Below are 26,000 nucleotides of genomic sequence, written 5' to 3'. Positions count from 1 at the left end.
TCGTGCAGCGAGGAGCGAGAAAGGTCGGAGATATAGCCGTTTACGTTTGAGCACATGAGGAGAGGAGAGTTATCAGACGATAGACTTTCCCTTTGTTGGCAAATTTCCAAGGTTTCAGTAGTGGGCCCGATTTCTACATATCGGGTATTTAAAGACCTTGGTGAGGTAGCTTACTCCCATCAAGACTATGTGCTTTAGCAGCAGCATGCTACTTCCTTCAGGGCCAAGGGATTTGGCGACTTTGCCTTATTGATGACACTCTGAATCTTCTCATCGGTGAAAGTAAATAAGTGGTGTGCAGTCTTTTGGCATTTTGCCGTCGGATAATAATTCTACGGGTCCGAAAGGTCATGGCCATTAAATTGAATTTCAACTCGGTCATTATGTCTCTTCGGTTAAACAAAGCCTTGACAGTAGTCCAAAGCTTACTCGCACCGGTGGAGAGGTTGCAGGTGCTCTAACCATTTTGCCCGCTGTTTTGATTTACCATTTGCCGAATCTCCAAATTGAGATTCCTTATTCGGGTACCACAGGGATCGGCATGTTGTAAGGTATCGCGCACATTAGTTAAATAGCTCCTTCGGAGATCTAACCCCGCTTAGATCGGTAAGTTTTAGTATAGCGACCCTTTAACTGTTCGATACCATTTTATATTTACCTTTTGTTTCAAAATATGCCTCAGTATCGGCGATCACCCCTTCATCCGACGAAAATTTCTTCCCAGTGAGCAGTATTATACGGTAGAAGCAGAAGCAATTCGAAGCCCAATTCATGGATTGCTGTCATCGTTTTAATTGACTTGTCATACGGTGAAACAGCACTGTCTTCTACATATTTCAAATGTTGTGCACTTGTCGTTGTTTCCGGCAAAAAGTGAGCTCACGCGGCAACCACTTTGCCCAGAGCTTTCTATTATCCAAATATTCGTGAATGAGATGATTTTTTCTTGTACCCCAAACTGAAATTGTTCCGTGGAAGTCGATCGAAGAGATAAAACAAAGTTCGCTAAAGGAGCTGAAGGTCATTTCAAAAAAGTGCGTGTGATAAGTGTTTCGAGGACTGTAAAAGTCGTTGGCATAAGTGTGTTACATCTGGTGGGGATTACTTTGAAGACGACATGTAATGTGCAACAGGCTTATCATTTGTCTATATTATAGTAAATTACTATTTTAAACTATTATTTATTTCTTTTTTTTATTTGAAATTCACAATTTATTAAGAATTTATTTTTCTTGAAGGTTGCGCAGTAACAAGAAGTAGGAACCACTCATTCTGAAAAGCTGGTAAAATTAAAGAAATTAATAAATTTATTTTTATGTTATTATAATGTTACTTTACATAGAAAAGTTCATTATTTGCTTACCGCAATCAAGGTGGCCAAATTCATGAGAGTAAACCAAGATACCTCCAAGTTAAAATGTCGATTAGTTCTCATAATCATCATGCGTAACAGTTGTTTGAATTTGCCGCTTTCCTCATACCAATTGCAACTGTATAACGCTAACGGAATCTCTTCGCTCTTTTTGAGTAAAAAATGTATCCATTGTATTTTTTGAATCAAAATTTTATAATCATTAATAATTACCACGGTTGTTAGTTGCTGCCCATTAATACAGTATAAACTAATTTGAGTTCCTGACGCCAAAATATAAAACATCATACGAATAACGACAAATACGCTGGATTTCTAAAGGTTTTAGAAAAACAAATATTATACAAAAAATTTTAGAAAAAAAAAATGTAAAAAAAAAATTAAAAAAAATTAAAAAAAAAAAATTCGAAAAAAATTTAAAAAAAAATATCAAAAAATTTTAGAAAAAAAAATTATATAAAAATTCTTTTATTTCTTATTCAATTTTTTTTAACTTCAAATAAATTGCTTGCGTTTACTTACTAAACCGAAACTCATTTCGAACAGTACGATACCAAATATAATCAAGCTCAGTACGAATTGGGACAAGCTCACTTGTTTGAAGATTTTTTGGATCTGCTGCACATAACTATTTTGAAAATTTATAAATTTGCTAATTAAAAAAGGTTCTTCGTACTCAATATATAATGCTATTACTTATATATTCGCTGATAAGTAATGATGGTATAACGCAGATACTCAACCCGCCTCTCAGCCGGTATCAATGGTGAGGTGGATCGTAGCACCAACAAATTGTGGACCTTTACCAAGCCAACCGCATGCTGACATAGTACGATGAAGACGCCTTCGAAACTCACCGCAGCTACCGTGATTCTGTATTAACTATGGACTGTACTCATTTAATTAACGTATACTCACACATGCCAGAGACATAGTTAGCGCAGCCAGTGATATACATTTGCAATGGATAGTAGGGGAATGTTATGCCTTTAGCTTCCCAAAATGTAAACAATACGGGGAGTGCTGAAATTGTGCAAAATATTATTACAAATTTAGTAAAGTGAACTTATTATTTATCATTTAATTTTTTTGGCCAGAAATTTGGCTTTGGTGGTCAAGCTTCAGTTTCAGATTAAGCATTTCAGCTACTTTTATTTTGCAAATTTTCTAGTCATTTCTGGAGCAATCTTGTCGGGATATTATGGATGTACGAAAAATCGAAGATATACCGACTGTTACGAATGAAGAGATACGAGAAGAATGTGATCGGTTAAACCCATCTGAAGTTTCGGGACCAGATGGAATTCGAATAGCGCCGAAAATATGGTTGTTATGAACATAACTCCGAACAATGAACATACGCAATATAAAAAAACGCTGTTTCGCTAAGTTATGGAAAATACTAAACCTAATATTTGATATACTCGTCCAGTCTGCAAATTCCTTGCTGAAAAAATCCACGAGCGTAATTATGCCAATTCATGATACTGGCGGCCTAGCCAGCCAAATCCACAATCGAGGCGGAGACTCTAATACAGACTCTGGCTGAAAGGTCTATTAGTGGGAATAGATAGAATTCAATAATGTCATGAACATTCCGTATGACCCATAACATTGCCCTTTGGCCAAATAGATGACAGATATAGATTTTAGTTTAAGCCAAATTCTCACGATTAAACTAGGATTTAGAGCATACCTATGAAAACTTGGTAAATCAAATGGGGAATCACACGAGGAATGTGGAGTAGTATGCAAAAAAATAGTCACACAAAATTAAAAAATCTTAAAGAGCCAGAGAACAGCAGCGGAGAAGAGAACTACTAAATGAAACGGACTCCTAGGGTATATGCATAACAAACGCCAATGAGAATGACTAAAATATTTGGGAAGAGTTTGACGACAAGCATTGAACGAGGCAGAGTTGTATACCAACAGAGGAGGGTTAAGTAAATGCAACTTGCTATTGAATGCATTATGATCAATCAATGGCGGATTCAGAGGGGGGAAATGTCCCCTAAGGGCAAAATGGTATATTCATAATTGTACTACTCTGAAAAAATATAAAGCAACAAGAAAAGCAACGGCTCTCATTGCATCCGTGTGCTAATTTGAATTTATAATTGGGATTTTTTGAAAGATTTTCAGAAAAAGTATGTGCTTTGAAAATCAAAGAAATGGAAAATGTTATTGATTTCTTGTTAGATAGATTCAAAGGATAATGAAAACGTCATGCGACGATTGAAGCTCAAAGGTGAACTTGAACACTGGCAGTGCATAGTTTTCTTCGTATATTCCGCACACTTCCTGTGACGAATGCGAGCTCTGCTTCAAGATCGGCTTGGTATTGCTACACACGCATCATGACATTGAAGTCACTGCAGGAGAAGTTGTCGAAAGATTCTCATAACTTGGCCCACATCGTCTTGTTTTGTGAAATTTTTCTATTCAATACACGAACTGACTACAATATTATACTCGTATAGTACATTGCAAGAGGGTATGGCACTCGCACGTCTACGATTTATAATGTGTTTTTCTATTTTAGGATTCGATATTAGGAGGTCGACTTGAAATTTTTCCACCATGATATTAAACTGTATAAAGATTACTACATTTAATACATACTAATAATCCTCATATTTCAAGTAAATGTTTATTTACTCCTCCAAAAACTGTGTCTGGATCCGGCCCTGGATCAATGCATATGCATGAGCATTACTCAACCCTCTTTCCGACGGCATACAGGTGTTTGTCTAGCTTGGGTTAAACGTCTTCACAGACAAGGTATTTAAGTGTTCGATGCTTCCTTTTCGTTAAAAATACTTATGTATAAGAGCAAAAGGGCGGAAGGGAAATATTTTCCAAGCTAATATATAATTTTGTTGAATATTAAGACAACCCGAATACAAAGACCTTCAGAGTAAATCGTTCAAGTTTATGCAAAAGTATTTTAGAGGCTCTTTTTAACATGCAGTACTTACCGAATCTAAGCTCATAATCGGGTGTTTGCTTCAGTTGATGATAGATATTGACGAAGACAGCGCCAAAAAAGTAAGTGGAAGTAATACTCACACAACAACAGAAAAAAAATAATATTTGGCGACGGGCGTTTTGCCAAGCTCCACTCATTATATCATCGATCTCCTGCTTCAACTGGCGATTTATTGGAAAATCTGTTGGAGAGGGAAATTACAGTGCTTAATAAAAGATAAACATAACTAAGAACTAACCATGTTCAAATATTTCTATTTTGCGTATTATTTCATGTGTTAAAGTCTGATGAAGAAGGCGATAGAAAGTACGTTGCGTGAAGAGGTAATACACCATTTTTACAACGGCCATAACAATATGCAGAGCAGTGCAAACGGTCTGCGAATTTGTTGCAAAGAAGTAGAATTTGAGAAATATATTAAATTAATATGCGCGTATAAGTATTTTGTTATTATTATTTATGATAACACAAACCTCGGCTGAAAGTGGTATATTGTCAATATGTCGGTTGAAATAACACCACTGCCCATATAAGCATAGAAGGCTGGTCAATACCAATTTTACATTGAAACTGGTGTGGATATAAATATAAATATGTAATTATAGTATGGTTTATTTATTATTTTTTTTGTTTCAATAAATTCTGTATATCCACACTTACAGTTTCAAGGCATCTTTTATTTTACTAGGCGCTGTCAAGTTCACACCCATCCCGAAGGATACTCCAAAAAGCACTTTAATGGAATTGTAATTACGTTTATATATTTCTTCCACACTTTCGAACATCTTCTCGGTTATACAACTGGTTACTTTGTGATTACTTAATTGTTGGCTCTAGCATCTTAAGTGCTACGCTTTCTAAGACACAATGGGTTAACCAAAGCTCGCCCCTGCTCTAAATTATTCTTGTCTAATTAACAACGAATGGGCGTAGAACTGGTATTTACATTTCTATTTCCGGTTTTTCCAATTGAACATGATATGACCATTTCATACCGCTTGAGTGAGGGCATTATGCCAGCCCTTTTGAGGCGTGAATACACTAAATTTTTAATTGCTCTGGGGTAGGTCTTTAATGAGTTAAATAATTGCTATCGGATATGAATTACTTCTGTAATGATTTTAAGATGAATTGCAATAAAAAAAAATTGAGAAAGGCGCTACTTTTTCTGTGCTTTTTGTTGTTACTTTTTAGTCGGTTGATAACACTGGTCAACAAAATTTCAACTTTTTTGTCATATGAAAACTCATATACAAATTTTGAATGTTTAGAGACACAAAACAATAATCTGTGATTGAAAGATAAAAATTGTCACGCAGGTTTTCTTTTGGCACCAAAACAATTTTTTTCTTAAAAAGTACAAACTTTAGTTACATTTTGAGGCATTATTGCTTAATATAGAAAAAATACTTATGGTTTTCGTGCATATTTTTTTAGACTCCTACAGAAATTCGTTAGCAATCCAGCGCTCCACTTCGCTTGATAACGCTTCTCCAATAAGGAAATGTCCTGATAGAGGCTGAAGGCGTCCCTCGCATCACCCAATTTTGCCGGAAAGAAATCCAGATGAGAGTACATCATATGTATTTTTAAGAACATAAATATATTATATCCCCAATCTTGATAATTGGTGATCCAAGCAGAGGTACTTTTTCAATAGCATTTTTTTGGCAGATCACGCGTGAGTCGTGTCAAGCTGTCATGTTGTTTTTGTTCAGTATTGTTTGGTTTGACATTTCACCATGCAAAGGCTTACTCCTGAACAACCTTAACAAATCGTTTAACTTTATTACAAAAATTCACGTAAAGAAAGAGTGTCGCGCGTTTCGCTCATCTTATGGTCAACATAATCGGCCTACCATCACCCATCTTGAAATCCAGCGTGCATTATTGGTTGAGATCTTAAATTGAAAGCGTATAAAATACAGTTTTTGCAAAAACTGAAGCCGCTCGGCTCTCCCAATGGTCATATCTTAATTCTATGGGCTCTTAAAAAGCTCCGACGTTTTCGAGTAATATTTTGTTCAGCGATGAAACCCATTTCTGGTTCAATGGGAATGTAAACAAGAAAAATTGCCGTATTTGGGATGAAGAGCCACCTGAAGAGATTCAAGACCTACCATTTCATTTAGGAAAAAAACAATGCTTTGGTGTGGTTTGTGGGTCGGTGGAATAATCGGTCCATATTTCTTCAAAAATGATGCCGGTGAACCTCGAAATGGATCACCATTCATTTTTATAAGTTCATTCGTTAAGGATTTATAATTTTCCGATTTATGGTTGCCTAGAAAATTTTGAATAACGTTCACAAAACATTACGAGGTGAATTTTTCCTGAGCATTAAATATTTCTTCAAAATTCTTATCAGACCTATAAGAATGTTCTATTTAATTTTTGTCTCGCGGAGTTTGGGTACTCCCTCTTTCAGATACAGAAATCTATCTCGCGACCTCCATTATGGTGAAAGGGCATTATTGTGAAGCTGTAGACGAAGGGTAACCTACGAAGGGTAACCTGTAGAAATGAGGCAACTAAGGAGCGACAACACCATCTACAATATACTAGTTACGCTTAAATAAAAAAAGCTCACATGTATCGAGCAGGCTCTGAGACTGATACGAAACAGTCTGGATTTCGCTCCCATCGAAGCAAACACGATTCGCATTACAGTCGAGCAATCGCTAAGGTAGCGCTCGCCACTCAACATTTGCCTAGATTCCTCTAAAAATTTATATATGAAAATAAAAAAATATTACGGTTAAAGCGTTGTTCTTTATTTATTTATTTACACCAAATTCACAATTTATTTGGAGATTATTTTTCTTGAAGATTACGCAACAACAAAAAGTACGAACCACTCATTCTGAATAACTGCGAAAAATAAATAAAAGTGGTATTTTAGATCATTTATAGTAGTTCATTATTTGCTTACCGCAATCAAGGTGGCCAAATTCATGAGAGTAAACGAAGATACTTCCAAGTTAAAATGTCGATTAGTCCTCATAATCATCATGCGCAGCAGTTGTTTGAATTTGCCGCTTTCCTCATACCAATTGCAACTGTATAACGCTAACGGAATCTCTTCGCTCTTTTTGAGTAAAAAATGTATCCATTGTATTTTTTAAATCAAAATTTTATAATAATTAATAATTACCACGGTTGTTAGTTGCTGCCCATTAATACAGTATAAACTAATTTGAGTTCCTGACGCCAAAATATAAAACATCATACGAATAACGACAAATATGCTGGATTTCTAAAGGTTTTAGAAAAACAAATGTTATACAAAAAATTTTAGAAAAAAAAAATGTAGAAAAAAAAATTAAAAAAAAATTTCCAAAAAAAGTTATTTAAAAAAAAATATAAAAAAAATTTTAGAAAAAAATTATATAAAAATTCTTTTATTTCTAATTAATTTTTTATATATATTACTTTGAAATAAATTGCTTGCGTTTACTTACTAAACCGAAATTCATTTCGAACAGTACGATACCAAGTATAATTAAGCTCAGCACGAATTGGGACAAGCTCACTTGTTTGAAGCTTTTTTGGATCTGCTGCATATAACTATTTTGGAAATTTATAAATTTGCGAATTAAAAATGGTTCTTCGTACTCAATATATAATGCTATTACTTATATATTCGCTGATAAGTAATGATGGTATAACGCAGATATTCGACCCGCCTCTCAACCGGTATCAATGGTGAGGTGGATCGTAGCACCAACAAATTGTGGACCTTTACCAAGCCAACCGCATGCTGACATAGCACGATGAAGACGCCGTCGAAACTCATCGCAGCTGCCAGAATACGGTATTAGCTATTGGTTCTACTCATTTAATTAATATATACCCACACATGCCAGCGATATAGTTAGCACAGCCAGTGATATACATTTGCAATGGATAGTAGGGGAATGTCATGCCCTTATCTTCCCAAAATGGATACAATGCGGGAAGTGCTGAAATTATGCAGAAAATTATTATAAATTTAGTAAAGTGAACTAATTATTTATCATTTCAACCCAAGTCATAAAGATAAGGTAACCGGTAGATAAGGTAAAAGTACTCAATGTTGTCCAGTTTCTATAACCATGACTGCAATCCTCGCATGTTTTCATCAGAACTTAACTATAGCTTGGTGGCCAAGCCTGAAGATTAAGCATATCAGCTGCTTATATTTCGCAAATTTTTCAGTAATTTCAAGAGTGATCAAACCTACCAGTAACTGAAGTCCACTGCAAACAAAAAAAGCTAATATAAAAATAAATCAAGAGTCATCAGGGACATTGCAACTCTAACCTTCAATAGACGATACGGAGTCACGGTACTCTCTCTAACCCGACCCCAATCCAACTTTGTCGCGATATTATGGATGTACAACAAATCCAAGATTTACCGATTGTTACGAATGAAGAGATTCGAGAAGTATGTGATCGGTTAAACCCATCTGAAGTTCCGGGACCAGATGGAATTCGAAAAGCGCCGAAAATAGTGGTTGTTGCGAACAGATACCCGAACAATGCATAACACACGCAATGTAAAGAAGGCTGTTTCGCTAAAGTATGGAAAATCTTATATTACGGCCAAAAATAAAAAATAATGCTGGCGGCCTATCAAGCCAAATCCACAATCGAGGCGGTGATTCTAACAGAGACACTGGCGAAAGGTCTATTAGTGGGAAAAGATAGAATTCAATAATGTCATGAACATTCCGATTAATCCCTAAAATTGACCTTTGGCTAAATAAATCACGGTGATAGATTTCTATTTAAGCCAAATTCTCACGATTATTCGAGGATGTAGAGCATACGTTGTTCCACTACCCGAAATAAGAGGAAGAAAGGCGGTATTAGAAAAATACATTTGGTATAGACTCAATCTCTGAAAACTTAGTAAATCAAATGGGGGAATCACTAGAAGAATGTGGTTCGGTCACAAGAATTATAAAATCATAAAGAGCCAGAGAACAGCAGCGAAGAAAAGAACTTATAAACGGGCTTCTAGGGTACATGCAAAAAACCGCAAATGAAAATGACTAGAATATTTGGAAAGAATTTGACGACAAACATTGAACGAGGCGGAGCATTGCTGAACCCTCTTTCTGACGGCATGCAGGTGTTTGTCTAGCTTGGGTTAAACGTCTTCACAGACTAGGTATTCAAGCGTTCGATGCTTCCTTTTCGTTAAAAATATGTATAAGAGCAAAAAGGCGAAAGGGAGATATTTTCCAATCTAATATATAGTTTTGTTAAATATTAAGACAGCCCGAATACAAAGACCTTCAGAGTAAATCGTTTAAGGTTATGCAAAAGTATTTTAGAGGCTCCTTTTAACATGCAGTACTTACCTAATCTAAGCTCATAATCGGGTGTTTGCCTCAGTTGATGATAGAGATTGACAAAGACAGCGCCAAAAAAGTAAGTGGAAGTAATACCCACACAACAACAGAAATAAAATAATATTTGGCGACGGGCGTTTTGCCAAGCTCCACTCATTATATCATCGATCTCCTGCTTCAACTGGCGATTTATTGGAAAATCTGTTGGAGAGGGAAATTACAGTGCTTAATAAAAGATAAACATAACTAAGAACTAACCATGTTCAAATATTTCTATTTTCCGTATTATTTCATGTGTTAAAGTCTGATCCAGAAGGCGATAGAAAGTACGTTGGGTGAAGAGGTAATACACCATTTTTACAACGGCCATAACAATTTGCAGAGCAATGCAAACGGTCTGCGAATTTGTTGCAAAGAAGTAGAATTTGATAAATATATAAAATTAATATGCGCGTATAAGTATTTTGTTATTATTATTTATGATAACACAAACCTCTGCTGAAAGTGGTATATTGTCAATATGTCTGTTGAAATAACACCACTGCCCATATAAGCATAGAAGACTGGTCACCACTAAAATCACATTGAAACTGGTGTGGATACAAAAATAAATATATAATTATAGTATGGTTTATTTATTATTATTTTTTGTTTCAATTAATTCTGTATATCCACCCTTACAATTTCAAGGCATCTTTTATTTTACTAGGCGCTGTCAAGTTCACACCCAAACTGAAGGATACGCCAAAAAGCACTTTAATGGAATTGTAATTACGTTTATATATTTCTTCCACACTTTCGAACATCTTCTCGACTATTCAACTGATTACTTTGTGATTACTTAATTGTTGGCTCTGATATCTTAAATGCTGCGCTTGCTCGTTATTGCTGTCTATTTAAGGCATTCATGAATGGGCGTATAACTAGCATTTAAATTTTTATTTCCGGGTTTTTATTGTGTGCGTGCATTATGTAATTCATTTTGGGGCGTGAATACACTAAATTTTTAATTGCTCTGGGGTAGGCTTTATAAGAGTTAAATAACTGCTTTCGGAAATAAAAATAATTAGTTCTGTAATGTGGACAGATTGCAATAAAAAAATTGAGGAAAACGCGATTTTTGCTGAACTTTCTTTTGTTACTTTTTTGTCAGTTGATACCACTGATTGACCAAATTTTAACTGGTTTGTCATATGTCTAAAATTGTATATGACAAATTTTGACACCAAAAAAATGTTTTTTCTTAAAAAGTACAAAAGTAGGATTCGACGTCGAAAAGCTGTTATCACAATAGACAGTCAAACGATTTTCTGCTCGACTTGAACTCCTGCTCTCTGAGAGCACTCATCAGAGGATCTATATAAGGGAACGGCATTTCAAGCTCCTTACGTACAGCGGCAACGGAAACCATTGGTTTTCGGAAAATGCTGGTAAGATGAGGAGTGCACACAGTGGCAAGAAAACAGACTGCCTACCTCGCAACGTTACAATCGACCACAGCACGTGCGGGATGGGATAGATACCGAGAGTTGATGAGGGAAACGAGACGCATTTGAATACAAAAAAGATAGAGGGCGAAATGTGTGTATACGAAGAGCTTGCCAAGCTGGCCGACAGGGGTAATGCTCGAAAATTCTACGAAATACGGATCAATATCATATATATAATCTTGTAGAACCCCCAGAGGTGATATTATAACTGATACCCAGAGCATACTAAAATTTTGAAAGGAACACTTCCCAGCCTGCTGAATGGCAGTGAAAGCATAACACCAGGAGATGGTGAACTCGATTACCCAATCGATGACGATGGAGCAGAAGTTTTATTGCTCGAATATGAAGAAATTCGAATAGCAACTTACCCGTCTGAAGAACAACAAAGTGGCAGGGCCGATGGATTGCCGGTCGAGCTATTCAAATACGGCGGCGAGGAACTGATAAGGAGCATGCATCAGCTTCTTTATGGGATAAGGTCGGATGAAAGCATGTCCGACGATAGGAATTTAAGTGTGCTCTGCCCCAATTCACAAGAAAAGAGACCTCATAATTTGCGCCAATTACCGTGGGATAAGCCTCCTCAACATCTCATATAAGGTTCTATCGGGCGTATTGTGAAACGAAATCACCGCAAAGTTCAGCCTCGAAATCCGACGCAGAATAACTCTTGCCATCAGGTGCTACGTCGGACTGAGTGGGTCATGCCTCGACGAACAAAGACCAAACTGTACAAGTCACTCATTATCGCCGTCCTGGTATATGGTGCAGAGGCCTGGACGATGACTACAGCTAATGAGTCGTCGTTACGAGTTTTCGAGAGAAAGGTTTTGCAGAAGATTTAGGGACGATGAAACGATAAGCTGTACGAGATATACGACGTTGTTGACATAGTTCAGCAAATTAAAAGACAGCGGCTACACTGGCTAGGTCATGTCGTCCGAATGGACGAAAACACTCCAGTTCTGAAAGTTTTCAACGCAGTACCCGCCGGGGTAAGCAGAGGAAGAGGTAGACCTCCACTCCGTTGGAAAGACCAGGAGGACCTAGTTACGCTTGGAATCTCCAATGGCGCCAAAAGGCGAAAAGAAGAAATGACTGGCGCGCTGTTGTTGACTCGGCTATTACCGCGTAAGCGGTGTCTAGGTCAGTAAAGGAGAAGAATAAGACTATATATCGGCCGTAGTTGAGAGTGTGAACGAGGATCGTGGAAAGTCAAACAGATGTATGGAACGACTTGGCGAGATCCTATATTTGAAGCGTACGATATACATCTTGTGCAATAACTGAAGCCGCTCTACCTTCCCTAGGGACATCGCTTCGCTTTGCAGGCTCTTGAAAACTTTCAAGAAGATCCGATGCAATTGCCGTATTTGGTACGAAGAGCAACCTGAAGAGATTCAAGAGCTGTCATTTCATACAGAAAAAACCACGGTTTGCTGTGGTTTTTGGGCCGGTAGAATCATCGGACCGACTATTTGATGCCTGAATTCGAAGCTCGTGATCTCGGCAACATTTTAGCAGAAAATTTCATTTAGGGCCAGCCGATTGGCCACCAAAAACGTGTGATAACACACCGTTTGACTGTCTACAGTAACATTTGTCTTCGACAAGACGGATATGTAGATAAAGTCTAAAGTCTATGTGAACAGTCTCTCCCAGTCCAATTACTTGCAGACCTACAAATATTTTCTATTTAACTTTTGCCCCGCAGAATTTGGGTAATTTGGGTTTTGGGGTGGCCTGTAGAAATGCGGAAACTGAGGAGTGATAACACTATCTACAAAATAAAAGCTACGCTAATATAAAATAGGCTCACAGGCTGATACGAAACAATTTGGATTTCCCTCCCATCGAAGCTGTATTGACAAAGCATCATTGTCGAGCAATCGCTAGAGTAACGCTCGCCGCTCGACATTTTCCTACATTCCTGTAAAAATTGATATATGAAATTAAAAAAAAAACTGGTGCATTGTAGAGTTTATAATAGCGTTGTTCTTTTTTTATTTATGCCAAATTTACAATTTTGGTGTTTATTTTTCTTGAATGTTGCGCAATAACAAAAAGTACGAACCACTCATTCTGAATAACTGTGAAAAATAAATAAATGTGGTATTTTAGATCATTTATAGTAGTTCATTATTTGCTTACCGCAATCAAGGTGGCCAAATTCATGAGAGTAAACGAAGACACTTCCAACTTAAAAGGTCGATTAGTCCTCATAATCATCATGCGTAGCAGTTGTTTGAACTTGCCGCTTTCCTCATACCAATTACAGTTATAAAATGCTAACGGAATCTCTTCGCTCTGTTAGAGTAACAATTTGTGTCTTTTATTTTTTATATAAAAACATTATTTTTAATAATTACCACGCTTGTTAGCTGCTGACCATTATAACAATAGAGAATAATTTGAGTTCCTCCTGCCGCAAAATACATTATCATACGAATAACGATAACTATGCTGGACTCCTAAAGATTTTAGAAACAAATTTTTATTAAAAGAAATTATGAAAATTTTTGTTAAAAAAATATTAAGAATTAAAATAAAATATTCAGATCGGAAATTAAAAAAAAAAATTATAATAAATTATTAACAAAAAAATTGTTAAAGTTTTTTTTTTTTGCTTTAAAATAAATTTGTTTGCATTTACTTACTAAACCGAAACTCATTTCGAACAGTACAAAACCAAATACAATCAAGCTCAGTACGAATTGTGACAAGCTGACGTGCTTGAAAATTGTTTGGATCTGCTGCGCAAAACTGTTTTGAAATTTTAAAAATTTTTGAATTGAAATTGTTTTATACTCAATATATAATTCTATTACACATTTATTCGCTGATAAGTAATTATGGTATAACGCAGATATTCAATCCGCCTCTCAGCCGGTATCAATGGTGAGGCGGATCGGAGCACCAACAAATTGTGGACCTTCACCAAGCCTACAGCATGTTGACATAGCACGATGAAGACGCCTTCGAAACTCACCGCACCTGAGATTCATAAAACTTAATGTTAATTTTTTCTATTAATTAATTTAATGATCCCTTTATTTCTGAATTTGTAATATGTTATGACAAAAAAGCATCCGGAAATGATATTTAAAAAAATATAGTTGCTAACTTTGTATAACTGTCCTTAATTACTATGCCAAATATGAGCGCCATCTGTCAACCAGTTTATTTACGGGAGCTATTTAAGTGGGCACACCTCAGTAGTGCGTTGTGATTTTTACAATGGATAAAGTTATCGAACAAAGAATTCGTCTCAAATTTTGTCTTTCTAACCAAATTTCGTTTGTGGAATCAATACCAATGTTAAAAAAGGCATACGGTGATACAGTTTTATCAAAAAAAAACAAGCCTACGAGTGGTACAAAGCCTTCAAAGACGGTCGAAAGATCGTTGAAGACATGCCTCGTTTTGGACGACCTTCGATCTCTTCAACTAATGAAAATATTAAAAAAGTGAAAGATACGGCGCTTGAAAATCGTCCGGCAAGTATTAGAGATATAGCAAGAAAGCTCGACATCTGTCGAGAGTCCGTTCGAATGATTTCGTTGAATACTTTGAGTATAAAGCGCGTTCTTGCTCGGCTCGTCCCGATGACGCTGAATTTTTTTTCAAAAATACCGTAAACAAGTCACTTGATCGTGCGAATTCCGACCGCATATTCATGGAGAGCATGGGTTTATGACGACGAGACATGGGTTTATGAGTTTGAAATGTAGAGAAGACAACAGTCATCGGAATGGAACAGAGTTATTTACAGTCGATCGACGAGATGAAACAAAATTCGCTGAAGGAGCTTAAAGCCATCTCAAAAAGTGCTTATGAAAAGTGTATCGAGAACTGGAAAAATCGTTGGCATAAGTGTATTACATCTGGTGGAGATTGCTTTGAAGGCGATAAAATAAATATTGAAGAATAATTAAAGATTATGCGTTTTATTTACAATTTTCGAGTACTTTTTTGTCACAACCTTTCTAGTTTAGAAAAAGAAGTGGAAGAGGTGGGTCTTGTTGCGAGCGAGGGCAAGATAAAACAACTGAAGACTACACACAAAAATTCCTCGCATCTTGGGAAGTGCGTTATTGTTGGCAGCTATAAATTTGAAAAGTTGAAGAATTTTGTATATCTCGGAACCAGCATTATCACCACCAACAACCTAAGTCAGGATATGAAGCGCAGAAGAACTATTGTCAGTAAGATACCGAATATGAATTCTTTCGAACAACAAAAACTACGATCTATAAGTCTTTTATCATTCCCGTCCTACGATTGTATGAAGCAAAAAAATAAATGATGGCGAACTGAGATCAGAAAGCACTTAAAATTCGATAGAACTGTTTTCCGCAAGATCTTTGGAGCCATCTGCGTATGCGATGTGTACCGAACAAGATGATATCACGGACTGTATGAGCTCTACGATGGAATAGATATAGATAAGCGCATACAAATCTAATGAATGTGCTGGTTAGGCCAAGTCGTACGCATGGAACGCCATGCCCCAGCGAAAAGCTCCTTTGATTCGAAAACCATGGGAGGACAACGGAAGCAAGGCCGACTAAGCATCCAATGAAAGTACGAAGTGCACAGAGACATATTTCCACTTGGGATGTAAAATTGGCGGGCCTTGCAAAGGTTAGAGGCAACTAGTGTCGAAGCTGTAGAAGAAGACTCACATTAGTACAGAATATTGAGGTGTTTCAAACTAAGCTCTTCCTTACTAAGTTGGTTTCGTTTGCAATTACTACATAGATAACTCGTTTATACTCACACATGCCAGCGATATAGACAGCACTGCCAGACATATACATTTGCAATGGATAATAGGGGAATGTCATGCCTTTATCTTCCCAAATTGGATACAGAGCAGGAAACGCTGAAATTACACAGAAAATAATTAAAAACTTTGTAAAATGTCTTTTTTTTATGGATGAACTAATTGTTTGTCATTACAACGCATTTAAAAAAAAAAAGGTTTTTGAACCTTCACAAGTCACTCATCATCTCCGTCCTGTTATGTGGTGCAGAGGCATGGGAAATGACTACAGCTAATGAGTCGTCTTTACGAGTTTTCGAGAGAAAGATTTTGTAGAAGATTTATGGTCCTTTGCGCATTGGCAACGGCGAATACCACCGTTGATGAAACGATGAGCTTTACAAGATATATGACTATATTGACATAGTTCAGCGGATTAAGAGACTGCGACTACTCTGGCTAGATCATGTCATGCGAATGGATGAAAACAGTCCAGCGCTGAGAGTAGTCGACGGAGTACACGCCCGGGCAAGCAGAGGAAGAGGAAAACCTCCACTCCGTTGAAAAGGCCAGGAGAAGAAGGACCTGCCTACACTTGGAATCTCCAATTAGGGCCAAACTGGGCCAAACAGCGAAAAGAAGAATGCCAAGAAGAAGTCGCTCCGTGATAAGGAGAAGTGGACTATGTATGATTATTCGATTAGACGGCTCTTGGGATATTCGAAGTAACTTTAATCACTTGACTGAGGGCCGTGCTTTTGCTTGATTTATCACTAGAATTTATATCATGGTAGCTGTAAGTTCTTCAACTTTCATATTAATGAAGGCATTTTAAGGTTATGAAGAAGTATATTATTGGCTTTTTTTTCTTTTAAGTGTGGTACTTACGTAATATATGCTCATAATCGGGTGTTTGCTTCAGCTGGTGATAGAGGTTCACGAAGAAGGCGCCAAAAAAGTAATTACAAACAATACCCACACAACAACAGAAATAAAATAATATTTGGCGCCTTGCACTACGCCAGACTCCATTCATTATACCATCGATCTCCTGCTTCAACTGGCGATTTATAGGGAAGTCTATTGGGAAATGAAAAAAAATATTTACTTCATGTTAAACCCAACCAATAACAAACCATGTTCAAATATTTCTATTTTGCGTATTATTTCATGTGTCAAAGTCTGATCCAGAAGGCGATAGAAAGTACGTTGTGTGAAGAGGTAATACACCATTTTTACAGCGGAAATGAGAGTTTGCAAGGCGGTGCAAACGGTCTGCGGATTCGTTAAAAAGAAGTAGAATTTGCTATATATAAAACATGAACAAAAAATGTTTAGAGATACCACAAACCTCAGCTAAAAGTGGTATGTTGTCAATATGACGAATGAAATAACTCCAGTGGGCATATAAGGATAGAAGACTGGTCACTACCCAAATCACATTGAAGCTGGCGTAGAAATTAATAAAAATGTGTAAGTATAGTTTAATTTAAATTTATCTTTGCATAGTCAATCTTACAGTTTCAAGGCATCTTTCACTTTACTAGGCGCTGTCAAGTTCACACCCAAACTGAAGGATACTCCGAAAAGCACTTTAATTGAGTTGTAATTACGTTTAAATATTTCTTCCACACTTTCTGACTTCATCTTGACTATGATATCCTCTTAACTATGCAACTGATTATTATGTGATTACTTAATTGTTGGCTATAGCATCTTAAATACTACGCTTTCATATGCATAATGGGTCAAGCAAAGCTCGCCACTGTTAAAAATTATTGTTGTCTAATTATTGCCTTCGCGAATGGGCGTGAAACTGGCACTTAAAATTTCATTAATGTTCACACCCAAACCGATTATGACCAGTTGAATTTGATACGACGACGACGTTTTTTTATGTGCCTTAACCAACGCTTTGTGGGGCGTGAATCCACCACTTAATTTTTAATTGCCCAGACGCAAGCTGAAATCACTTATTTAGTTACTTAAGCACCTCATTTTCAGTCTTTTGTGCGACAGTGTGATTGAAACGGAATGGAGCAACGCACGCGCTTGACGAAATATGAGTAGGGGAACCCCACAAGGTGTAGTTCTGTCTCCTCTTCTATGGATCCTGGTCGTTAACGAGCTGCTTAAAAAACTTGAGGATCGTGGCTGCCGTATGATTGCCTATGCAGACGATGTAGTACTTATGGTCAAAGGAATGTTGCTGAGCAACGTGTATTAGTTAACGTACGGGTATCTCAGGGCCATAACAAATTTAACAGCCGGAAGTGGTCTCACTATCAGCCCAAGTAAAACCGAGATGGGTTTGTTTACTAGATTATATAAGATCCTGGTGGCACCGTTGCCAAAAATGGGAGATATCCGTCTGCAACCGGTGGATACAGTGAAATGTCCTGGATAGGGATCTTTCACTGAAATCGATTATCGAAGGGAGAGCAAAAAAGGTATCGATGGCCTTATACTGCTGTCAGGAGCTTTGGCAAAGGTTGGGGTCTTTTACCGAAAGTGGTTCTCTAGCTCTACGACACCATAGTCAAAACCCATTATGTTCTATGGATTTTTTATGTGGTGGAGGGCTCTAGAAAGGACCACACTTGCAATGTGTGGTTCAATGGGCGGCGCTCATTAGCATGTGTTGCACATTAACGTCCTTTCCAACCATGGCACTTAACGCCATCTTGCACATAGTGCCCGTAGACATCGTCGGAAGGTGTATGTCTGCGAAAGTTGCCATCAGACTCAGAGTATCTGGGTTCTTAAAAGAACACGTATCTGAACATTGAGATATCCTAACACACTTTGATTTCATACCGGATCACTTGGATCATGGATTCGAAAAACTGAACTCTGGCGGCTCCTTCTCTGCCCATATACCGGCGAGGGAGTTGTGGTTGGGAAGAAGCCTTTGGAGGAGAGGGGCAGTGATTTTCTTTACGGATGGGTCAAAGCTTGGGAGGAAAGGTTGGTGAAGTGGTTTATTGTCAGGAACTTTCTATCAACTCAAGTTTCAGACTTCCTGACTTTTGTAGTGTCTTTCAAGCCGATGTTGCAGCCATTAAGGTAGCAGTAGAGTAGCGGCGATACTAGCCTTGGGCTCATTAACAGTGCATTAGGAGTGCCTAACTTTGCTATTAACAGCATCGAGACAACCTAGAATCGATATGGTTAGAATGGCTGCGGGTCAGTGGTTCCGTATCCTCTTGTGTTCTACTGTTCCAATATCAGACGACATCTGCATTAGCTGTATAGGCGAATATGAGGTGGAAACAATTCCTTCCTTCATCACTGTCTGATGTTTGAGAGCTCAAGGCTTAAACACTTGGGAGTACCCACCTTCAGACATCCCACCGAACTCTCGGGAGGGGAAATTAAATGCCTGTCAAAATTTGTCTTGGCTACTAAGCGTTTTGCTAATTTATAAGTTCGAACAAAGAAGTTATTCTTTTCTATGACCTCACAAAGGACTTCATATAGCAGTCCACGTGCGATCTTTGATCAACAATCTAATCTAGCTAAAGTGGCTTAGAGTTGAATATGAATGAAGTTGGTCTAGACTTTACTCTAAACCTCATATCCCTTATATAACGATTTTCGATCTTTTGATTGATGCTTTTCTCAGCATTTCGCTACTTGTTTAAGCTTCTTGTGTTTTCTAGTTCATTTCCTAATTTCTTTATTGAAATATTCAATACATTTTTATTTATAATGTATAATGTATAATGTAATAATATTAATCTTCTTGAAGATTTTGCAATAGTAAAAAGTAGGATCCACTCGCTCTTAGCAACTGTAAAAATAAAAATTCTTTAAGCAAATAAATTTTGATATTATTTATAGAGTCGTAATTCATTTACAGAAATCAAGGTGGTCAAGTTCATTAGAGTAAACCATGATACTTCCATATTAAACTCTTTATTTGTTCGCATAATCATCATTAGTATGAGGTTTTTGAAGGATTTGTTCTCGCCATACCAATCGCAATTGTAATAAGCCAGTGGGATTTCTTCGCACTTATTAAACAAAAAAATTGTTAGTTTTATAGTAGAAAAAATAGATATTTTTAATTATAATCTATTACCGCGCTAGTTAGTGCCTGACCATGATAGCAGTATATAGTGATTTGAGATATTGAAGCCGATATATACATGATCATACGTATGAGGATAACTATGCTGGCTTCCTTAAAAATTTAAAGAGATTTGTGTTTGAAAATTAAATATAATATATGTAAGTAAAAAGATTTAAATATATATACGAGTGTATAGAGTATATTGTACGTACCAACCCATAACTAATCTCGAATAACACAAAGCCCATTACAATCAAGCTAAGCAAGAACTGTACCAAACTGATGTGCCTGAAAATTGTTTTGATTTCTTGCAAATACCTGCGGGGCGGAAAATGAATTTTTCTCTTAAAAGTACTTATAGTTTTTAATATAAATAAATGTGTATTACTTGCTTACGCGGCGATACGTAATTATGAGATATCGCAGGTACTCTAGCCGCCTCTCAGCCGGTATCTGTGGCGAAGTGGCGTGTTGCACCAACAAATTGTGGACCTTCACTAAAGCAACTGCATGCTGACATAGCACCATAAAGACGCCTTCGAAGCTCACCGCACCTGTGATAGGTATAATTTTAATGTTAATTTTTTTAATTTTTGTTAATTTTTATGTCTTTGAATTTTAAATATATATTATAATTCAATTTTTATCACGCTAGAAATTTTTTTTGGCTCTAAGAACCACCTGTTTCGTGCGACTCAGCTTCAACCTGTCGCCTGCACGTATTAGTTGGTCTCCCAGCGGCTCCCTTGCGGATTCCAGTCTAATGCTGTTCTTGTGATATCGTCTAGTCTTCTCATTAATATAGAATATTCGACTCACCACCATTTTCTTCACACTCCCTTACTACGTCTTATTATTTTACCGTTCGGAAGTACTACTTGGGTAACTCTTTTATACTCACCTAGGCCTGAAACATAGAGCGCAGCACCGGTCATATACATTTGTATAGGATAGTAGGGAAATGCCATGCCCTTCTTTTCCCAAAATGGGTACAGTGCCGGAACAGCTGATTTATAGAGAAAATAAATATCTATAAAGTATTCAAATATCAAGTACTATGAAGGACATAAAAGAGTTTGATTTAAGGATTATAGCATTTGAGTCCTACGATAATTGAAAAATGCCTATCATCAGTTTACAATACTTACGCAGAAAGAACTCATAATTGGGTGTTTGCTTCAGTTGATGATAGAGATTCACGAAGAAGGCGGTAAAAAAGTAATTGGCAATAATACCAACACAACAACAAAAATAAAATAAAAATAGACGTCGAGTGTTGCGCCAAACTCGAGTCATTATGTCATCGATCTCTTGCTTCAACTGCCGATCTATTGGAAAATCTGGAAAGAGATTTTTGTTAAATTGCCTCAAGATAACTTTAATGGGTAACTAACCAGTAAGTATTTCTATTTTGCGTATTATTTCATGTGTTAAAGTCTGATCCAGCAGACGGTAGAAGGTACGATGAGTGAAGAAGAAATATATCATTTTAATGGCGGCCATGCCAATTTGCAAAGCAGTGAAAACGGTCTGCGAGTTTAATAAAAAATTTAGAATATAATAAATATACATATGTTTTATAATATCACAAACCTCAGCTATAAGTGGTATGCTGTCAATATGTCGCTTGAGATACCACCAGTGGGCAAGGAGCGAGAGAAGGCTGCTTGCTATCAAAATAATTTGGATACTTGCGAAAAATAAAAAGAAATATATATATGTCAGTGATCAGAAAGAGTGTTAGTGAAATTAGTGGTGATTTTATACTCCCAAAACATGTTGTTCTCAACTGTTCTAGTGTTGTTCACCAAACTGTTGTTTGTAACGCCAAAAATAACCAACATACGTGAAGATTCCTGTTCGAAATGATCAGGATGACGAGATGAGTTGAATTTCAAATGTCCGTCTGTATGTCCGTTTGCCCGTCTGGATAGATCTGATTTTTTTTATAGGGAAGATTTTGTAGATAGATGAATTGGATCATTGCCACCCCGACAAAATACCGGTAGCCGAAAAGGTGTACTTGTATATATAGTTAAGTAAGGCAGAAAACTGCTATTTGGTGCTAGTAAGGATGGGTAAAGTGGGTATTTTTATTTAAAAGTTTTTAAAAAAATAGGCGTGGTCTCGCACCCTGAAAAGATATAAACCGAATCTGTTTGTATGAGAAAATGGATGAAATCGGATTAAGATTCATATACTTTAGTTTGATAACGAAATGGGTGGAATCGGTCGATGAATTACCCGAGCCTGCATACATTGCACATCAGTATCAAAGAAGCAGCTCATTTGTCGCAACGGTCAATATCGGACTACTATAGCATGTACTAGCTATACTATAACTACTATAAACTAAACGATCGGAATCAAGCGCTTGGGTGGAAAACTACTTTATTTGAAGAAATGTAGGTAGTATATTCACCAAAAGGTACGGGTACGACAATGGTCCAATCTCCGAACAAATTGTTTAGATCCGACCATTATAGTGCTTGCCTTAAAAATCGCTGGCTCGAAATCGGACTACTCTCTTAGGCAAAGTTGGTCTGAATGAAACGTAGAACATTTCTCGCATACGCGATTTTTCCGTTTTTTTGACTCCCTGTAAATTAACCCGCTTTAGCATTATTCTTCGGTACAACCGAAGTTAACGTTATTTCTTGCTTAATATGAAGTTTTACCGACACTCGAAAGTATTACCCTGACTTTGATCTTTGAAAATTGTGCGCGTATAAATTATTCGGTTACACCCAAACTTAGCACTTCTTTACTAATTATTATGACTGCACTTACATTTTTAATGAATCCTTGAATTTATCAGGCGCGGTTAAATTTACACCCAACGTGTAAGATACCCGAAACAAGACTTTGATGGAGTTGTAGTTGCGTTTGTATAGTTCTTCCTTATTTTCCAGAATCATTGTGAGCAATTAACTACAAAAATATTAATTTATAATTTGTAATATTAGTTAATGCTTTCGAAAATTGGCATTTAAATAGTATTTATAGTTCTTTGAATGCGTGATTGATATGAGATGACATCATTTAGAATTTGAACACAACTCTTTCAGGGTTTTATTCAAATGGTGTGTTATGTTATTGTACAAAAGTATGTTACAGAACTGTTACGGAACTGTTACGTCATAATATCTACATGGTCTGGGAACTTCTGACTGAGATCACATAGCCTTTAACAAAAAATCGCTTACGCTTAGTGCAGTCTAATCGAGTATCGTGTCAAATTTTCTATATTTTTTGATTAATACAGCAATGATTTTAGTGCGATTTGATGTGATTTAATTCTATAATAACGGAATAACAGTTAACCATATGCTTATCCACTAAAGTGTACAATATATTTGAAAATCGTGGTTTTTTATCTTAATGTACATATATTTAAGAATACACATAAAAAATTTCATATCGTTGCGGCTAATATTTTCGAAGTTACACGCAAATTTGAATAGGCGTTTTAGAGGTCTTGGAAGTACAAGGCCAAACTTTAAACACGTTTTTCTCAAGAAGGTGTTTTCAAAGTCGGTAGCCAACATTACTCAAAAACGGCTAAGCCGATAAGTCTCAATTTTTTGACACGAGATTCTTAAATATATATTTTGTAGTAATTAATCGAAAATTTTTTCTCACCCATAAAAAAATATATTCTCACCGATAAATATTTTTTTATAAACAATTTAAGGCCGAAATTTGGACAAAAATCGATTTTTTTGAGTAACCTCCACTTTGTCAAAAAAAAAACTTTATTTTTCCTTTCAAGATCTGTTATAAGTTTATACAAATCTGTTTGGTTTTTTAATTTCCGAACATCCAGTTTAGAGATATAGTGATCACCGCAAAACGTCTTTTTTGAGAGGAGCTTTGGGAGATCAGCTGTAGTTACTTTACAAATAAATATTTCTACTAGTTCTATATCTTAAAATACAGTTAAAAGATACCATAATATGTGTACAAATTTTTGGATTAATAAATTTAAAAGTTTCTCATAAAAAATTGTGGAAAAATCGCTTTTTTCGGTCTTCTAACTGCATAATAACCAAATAATTCTATAATGGTGAAATACTAAGGTTAATTAATCCATAATCCATTAATGTGTGTATTTTTGAATATTAAAGGCTTCATTTTCATGAATTACATAATGATCTTCAAGCGCACTCGACAATTTTCACCTTCAAGCAAATAATACTACGCCTTTCGTGTATCTTAATAAATATGCTTGTTTCACAAAATTTTTAAAATTTTTGCTAAATGATTGAAAAGTTGAGATTTTTATTAAAAGAACTTATTACTTTAAAAATTTTGAGAACACACATTTACCGTAATTCGAAAGTCGTAAATTAATTTTGTGTGCAGTCACGTCTATTGAATTCACTTTCAGAGTCTTTACACTGCTTGCTTGCGCTTTTTATACAGTTTCCTGTCCTTTGTTATGATTATAGGTTTACTTTTCAATTATCATAATTTGTTAACTTATTACATATTATTAACATGCTGCTTATGTTTTTGTGTGCATAACGAATTTATAATGAATTAAAAATTAAAATGAAATAAAATGACAAGTTGTGTTCCTTGATATACATGGAAAGTCAGTGATGTACGGAAACGGACTATTACCAAGGGTATCATGAAAAATATGAAAGTGCCCAAAATTTTAACCAAATCTCGAAACTTTTATTACGCATATTACCATATAGTATAATATTTTTTCACATTTTTCGTATACATATAACAGGTCAAAGTCTAAGCCTTTGACTATAATGAAACACTTTTTTGGGCAACATTTGTTTTTTTTTTTTTATATTCCACATATAGTAGTTCCCTTAAAGAGTGATACAGGGATTATAGGGACACTTCAACTTTTCGATCCCATTTTTGTAGTACGATTTCCCATTTGCTTCGAAATAGGCCTCGGTTTCGGCGATCACCTCTTTCGATTCGAAGCCAAATTTGTCATCGTTTTCACTGACTTCTGACACGCTGCATTGCCTTGATGAAACAGCATTTTCTTTTGCTTCAAATGTTGCCGTTAATCCCCGTCCCATAATGCTACATATGTAATATTCGCTGTTGATGGTCCTTTATTTTTAAAGGTAGTCAATAAAAACTTTCCATTTGCATCCCAAAATACAAACGCCGTAATCTTTCCAGCCAACTGGTGTGTTTTTACACGCTTTGGAGCAGGCTGCACGCGGATGGCTGGCGAATGTACTTCGAAATGAAATGATGCAGTCTTGTTTCAACTATTGCCCCATATCAATGCAAAAGCTCGGGTTTAAATATTACGCTTGTCATTGCTTTTGGTCAGAAGTGTGAATGATATGATGTATGCATTTAGTTGATATCTTTAGAGTGAGGTATATATCGAACAACTTGACTTTAAGGTCATTCAAAATTATTTGGTGGATTTTTTTTAATGTTTTCGCCGATAACAAACTCATTTGGACGTCCAGTATTGATCTCACTGTCTTCGGTGCTCATTTGAAAACGCCTAAACTTAGCATATCAATCCTTGATGGTTGATATTCCAAGAGCTGTGTCAGGAACCTAGTCATCAAGCCGAATTTTTTGCTTCAACTGTATTTTTTCTCTTCAAAAGGTAATATTTTATCAAACCGCGAAATTCCTTTTTATCCATTTTTTCACAGTAACAAGTTGCTTCATTGATAGTGATATAATTCACAAACTAATGATCCGACAGCTGTCTCCTTTTGAAGGTTAGAGCTAACTAAAATTCATATGGATTTAATTCTTGTAGCTATGTAGTATGTGTCAGGTCAAGTTCGTTTTTGTAGGGTATATATGTACATATATTGGACCATATTGGCCACTATTTTTTTCCTACCTTTATTTGAAATGTATAAAAAGAACACCCTGTACTAGTAATATTATTATGGTGAATTCTTGGAACATGTTTGCTTCGACCCTGGAACCCAATGTTAAGCGAAGGGAT

At 36.3% G+C, this 26,000-nt stretch overlaps 4 protein-coding genes across 7 annotated transcripts; all 4 read right to left on the bottom strand.

The window, feature by feature from the left end:
- Positions 1 to 1,223: 1,223 nt before the first annotated feature.
- On the bottom strand, positions 1,224 to 5,149 carry LOC120777053 (odorant receptor 63a-like). The gene is made up of 10 exons (XM_040108165.1): positions 5,025 to 5,149; positions 4,838 to 4,934; positions 4,603 to 4,741; positions 4,354 to 4,545; positions 2,291 to 2,395; positions 2,069 to 2,234; positions 1,895 to 2,000; positions 1,586 to 1,687; positions 1,364 to 1,519; positions 1,224 to 1,280 (listed from the first exon to the last, which is right to left on the bottom strand). Exons 1-10 carry the CDS (start codon positions 5,147 to 5,149, stop codon positions 1,224 to 1,226), a joined length of 1,245 nt encoding a protein of 414 aa, XP_039964099.1.
- Positions 5,150 to 7,178: 2,029 nt separating this feature from the next.
- LOC120777052 (odorant receptor 63a-like) lies at positions 7,179 to 10,511 on the bottom strand. Its single transcript, XM_040108164.1, has 10 exons — positions 10,387 to 10,511; positions 10,199 to 10,295; positions 9,964 to 10,102; positions 9,715 to 9,906; positions 8,222 to 8,326; positions 8,000 to 8,165; positions 7,826 to 7,931; positions 7,519 to 7,620; positions 7,297 to 7,452; positions 7,179 to 7,235 (listed from the first exon to the last, which is right to left on the bottom strand). The coding sequence occupies exons 1-10, from the start codon at positions 10,509 to 10,511 to the stop codon at positions 7,179 to 7,181; spliced, it is 1,245 nt and encodes a 414-aa protein (XP_039964098.1).
- Positions 10,512 to 13,231: 2,720 nt separating this feature from the next.
- Positions 13,232 to 17,610, bottom strand: LOC120778771 (odorant receptor 63a-like). The gene is made up of 10 exons (XM_040110751.1): positions 17,483 to 17,610; positions 17,315 to 17,411; positions 17,100 to 17,238; positions 16,852 to 17,043; positions 15,979 to 16,083; positions 14,027 to 14,192; positions 13,856 to 13,961; positions 13,568 to 13,669; positions 13,350 to 13,505; positions 13,232 to 13,288 (listed from the first exon to the last, which is right to left on the bottom strand). The coding sequence occupies exons 1-10, from the start codon at positions 17,608 to 17,610 to the stop codon at positions 13,232 to 13,234; spliced, it is 1,248 nt and encodes a 415-aa protein (XP_039966685.1).
- A 2,013-nt stretch (positions 17,611 to 19,623) lies between these two features.
- LOC120777437 (odorant receptor 63a-like) lies at positions 19,624 to 24,418 on the bottom strand. 4 transcript variants are annotated; one of them, XM_040108748.1, is made up of 12 exons: positions 22,829 to 22,920; positions 22,461 to 22,637; positions 21,806 to 21,894; positions 21,632 to 21,728; positions 21,433 to 21,568; positions 21,187 to 21,378; positions 20,940 to 21,044; positions 20,427 to 20,592; positions 20,251 to 20,356; positions 20,048 to 20,149; positions 19,824 to 19,979; positions 19,624 to 19,756 (listed from the first exon to the last, which is right to left on the bottom strand). In XM_040108748.1, the coding sequence occupies exons 3-12, from the start codon at positions 21,880 to 21,882 to the stop codon at positions 19,700 to 19,702; spliced, it is 1,194 nt and encodes a 397-aa protein (XP_039964682.1). In that variant the 5' UTR covers positions 21,883 to 21,894; positions 22,461 to 22,637; positions 22,829 to 22,920; the 3' UTR covers positions 19,624 to 19,699. The 4 variants fall into 4 exon arrangements, with proteins under 4 accessions (XP_039964682.1, XP_039964679.1, XP_039964680.1 ...); XM_040108745.1 differs by lacking the exons at positions 21,806 to 21,894; positions 22,461 to 22,637 and adding an exon at positions 24,368 to 24,418 and having other exon boundaries at positions 22,829 to 22,969; XM_040108746.1 differs by lacking the exons at positions 21,806 to 21,894; positions 22,461 to 22,637 and adding an exon at positions 24,362 to 24,414 and having other exon boundaries at positions 22,829 to 22,969.
- Positions 24,419 to 26,000: the final 1,582 nt, after the last annotated feature.

Source organism: Bactrocera tryoni, chromosome 5 (genome assembly GCF_016617805.1).
Source record: "Bactrocera tryoni isolate S06 chromosome 5, CSIRO_BtryS06_freeze2, whole genome shotgun sequence".
NCBI lineage: Eukaryota > Metazoa > Arthropoda > Insecta > Diptera > Tephritidae > Bactrocera > Bactrocera tryoni.
This window is presented reverse-complemented; position numbering and strand designations above follow the sequence as displayed.

Bases quoted from the DNA above. Each gene is read 5' to 3' on its own strand.
- LOC120777052 (XM_040108164.1), bottom strand. From the start codon at position 10,511: ATGTTCGAAAGTGTGGAAGAAATATATAAACGTAATTACAATTCCATT. The intron at 7,621-7,825 runs GTAAGTAAACGC...TAAAACCTTTAG, and splicing joins TCGAAATGAATTTCGGTTTA to AAATCCAGCATATTTGTCGT. The intron at 7,236-7,296 runs GTAAGCAAATAA...TATTTTTCGCAG, and splicing joins ATTTGGCCACCTTGATTGCG to TTATTCAGAATGAGTGGTTC.
- LOC120777053 (XM_040108165.1), bottom strand. From the start codon at position 5,149: ATGTTCGAAAGTGTGGAAGAAATATATAAACGTAATTACAATTCCATT. The intron at 4,935-5,024 runs GTAAGTGTGGAT...TATCCACACCAG, and splicing joins ATAAAAGATGCCTTGAAACT to TTTCAATGTAAAATTGGTAT. The intron at 4,546-4,602 runs GTTAGTTCTTAG...CCTCTCCAACAG, and splicing joins AATAGAAATATTTGAACATG to ATTTTCCAATAAATCGCCAG.
- LOC120777437 (XM_040108745.1), bottom strand. From the start codon at position 22,956: ATGATTCTGGAAAATAAGGAAGAACTATACAAACGCAACTACAACTCC. The intron at 20,593-20,939 runs GTGAGTATAAAA...TACCTATCACAG, and splicing joins GCTCTATGTTTCAGGCCTAG to GTGCGGTGAGCTTCGAAGGC. The intron at 19,757-19,823 runs GTAAATGAATTA...TTATTTTTACAG, and splicing joins ACTTGACCACCTTGATTTCT to TTGCTAAGAGCGAGTGGATC.
- LOC120778771 (XM_040110751.1), bottom strand. From the start codon at position 17,610: ATGAAGTCAGAAAGTGTGGAAGAAATATTTAAACGTAATTACAACTCA. The intron at 13,506-13,567 runs GTAATTATTAAA...TTACTCTAACAG, and splicing joins GTCAGCAGCTAACAAGCGTG to AGCGAAGAGATTCCGTTAGC. The intron at 13,289-13,349 runs GTAAGCAAATAA...TATTTTTCACAG, and splicing joins ATTTGGCCACCTTGATTGCG to TTATTCAGAATGAGTGGTTC.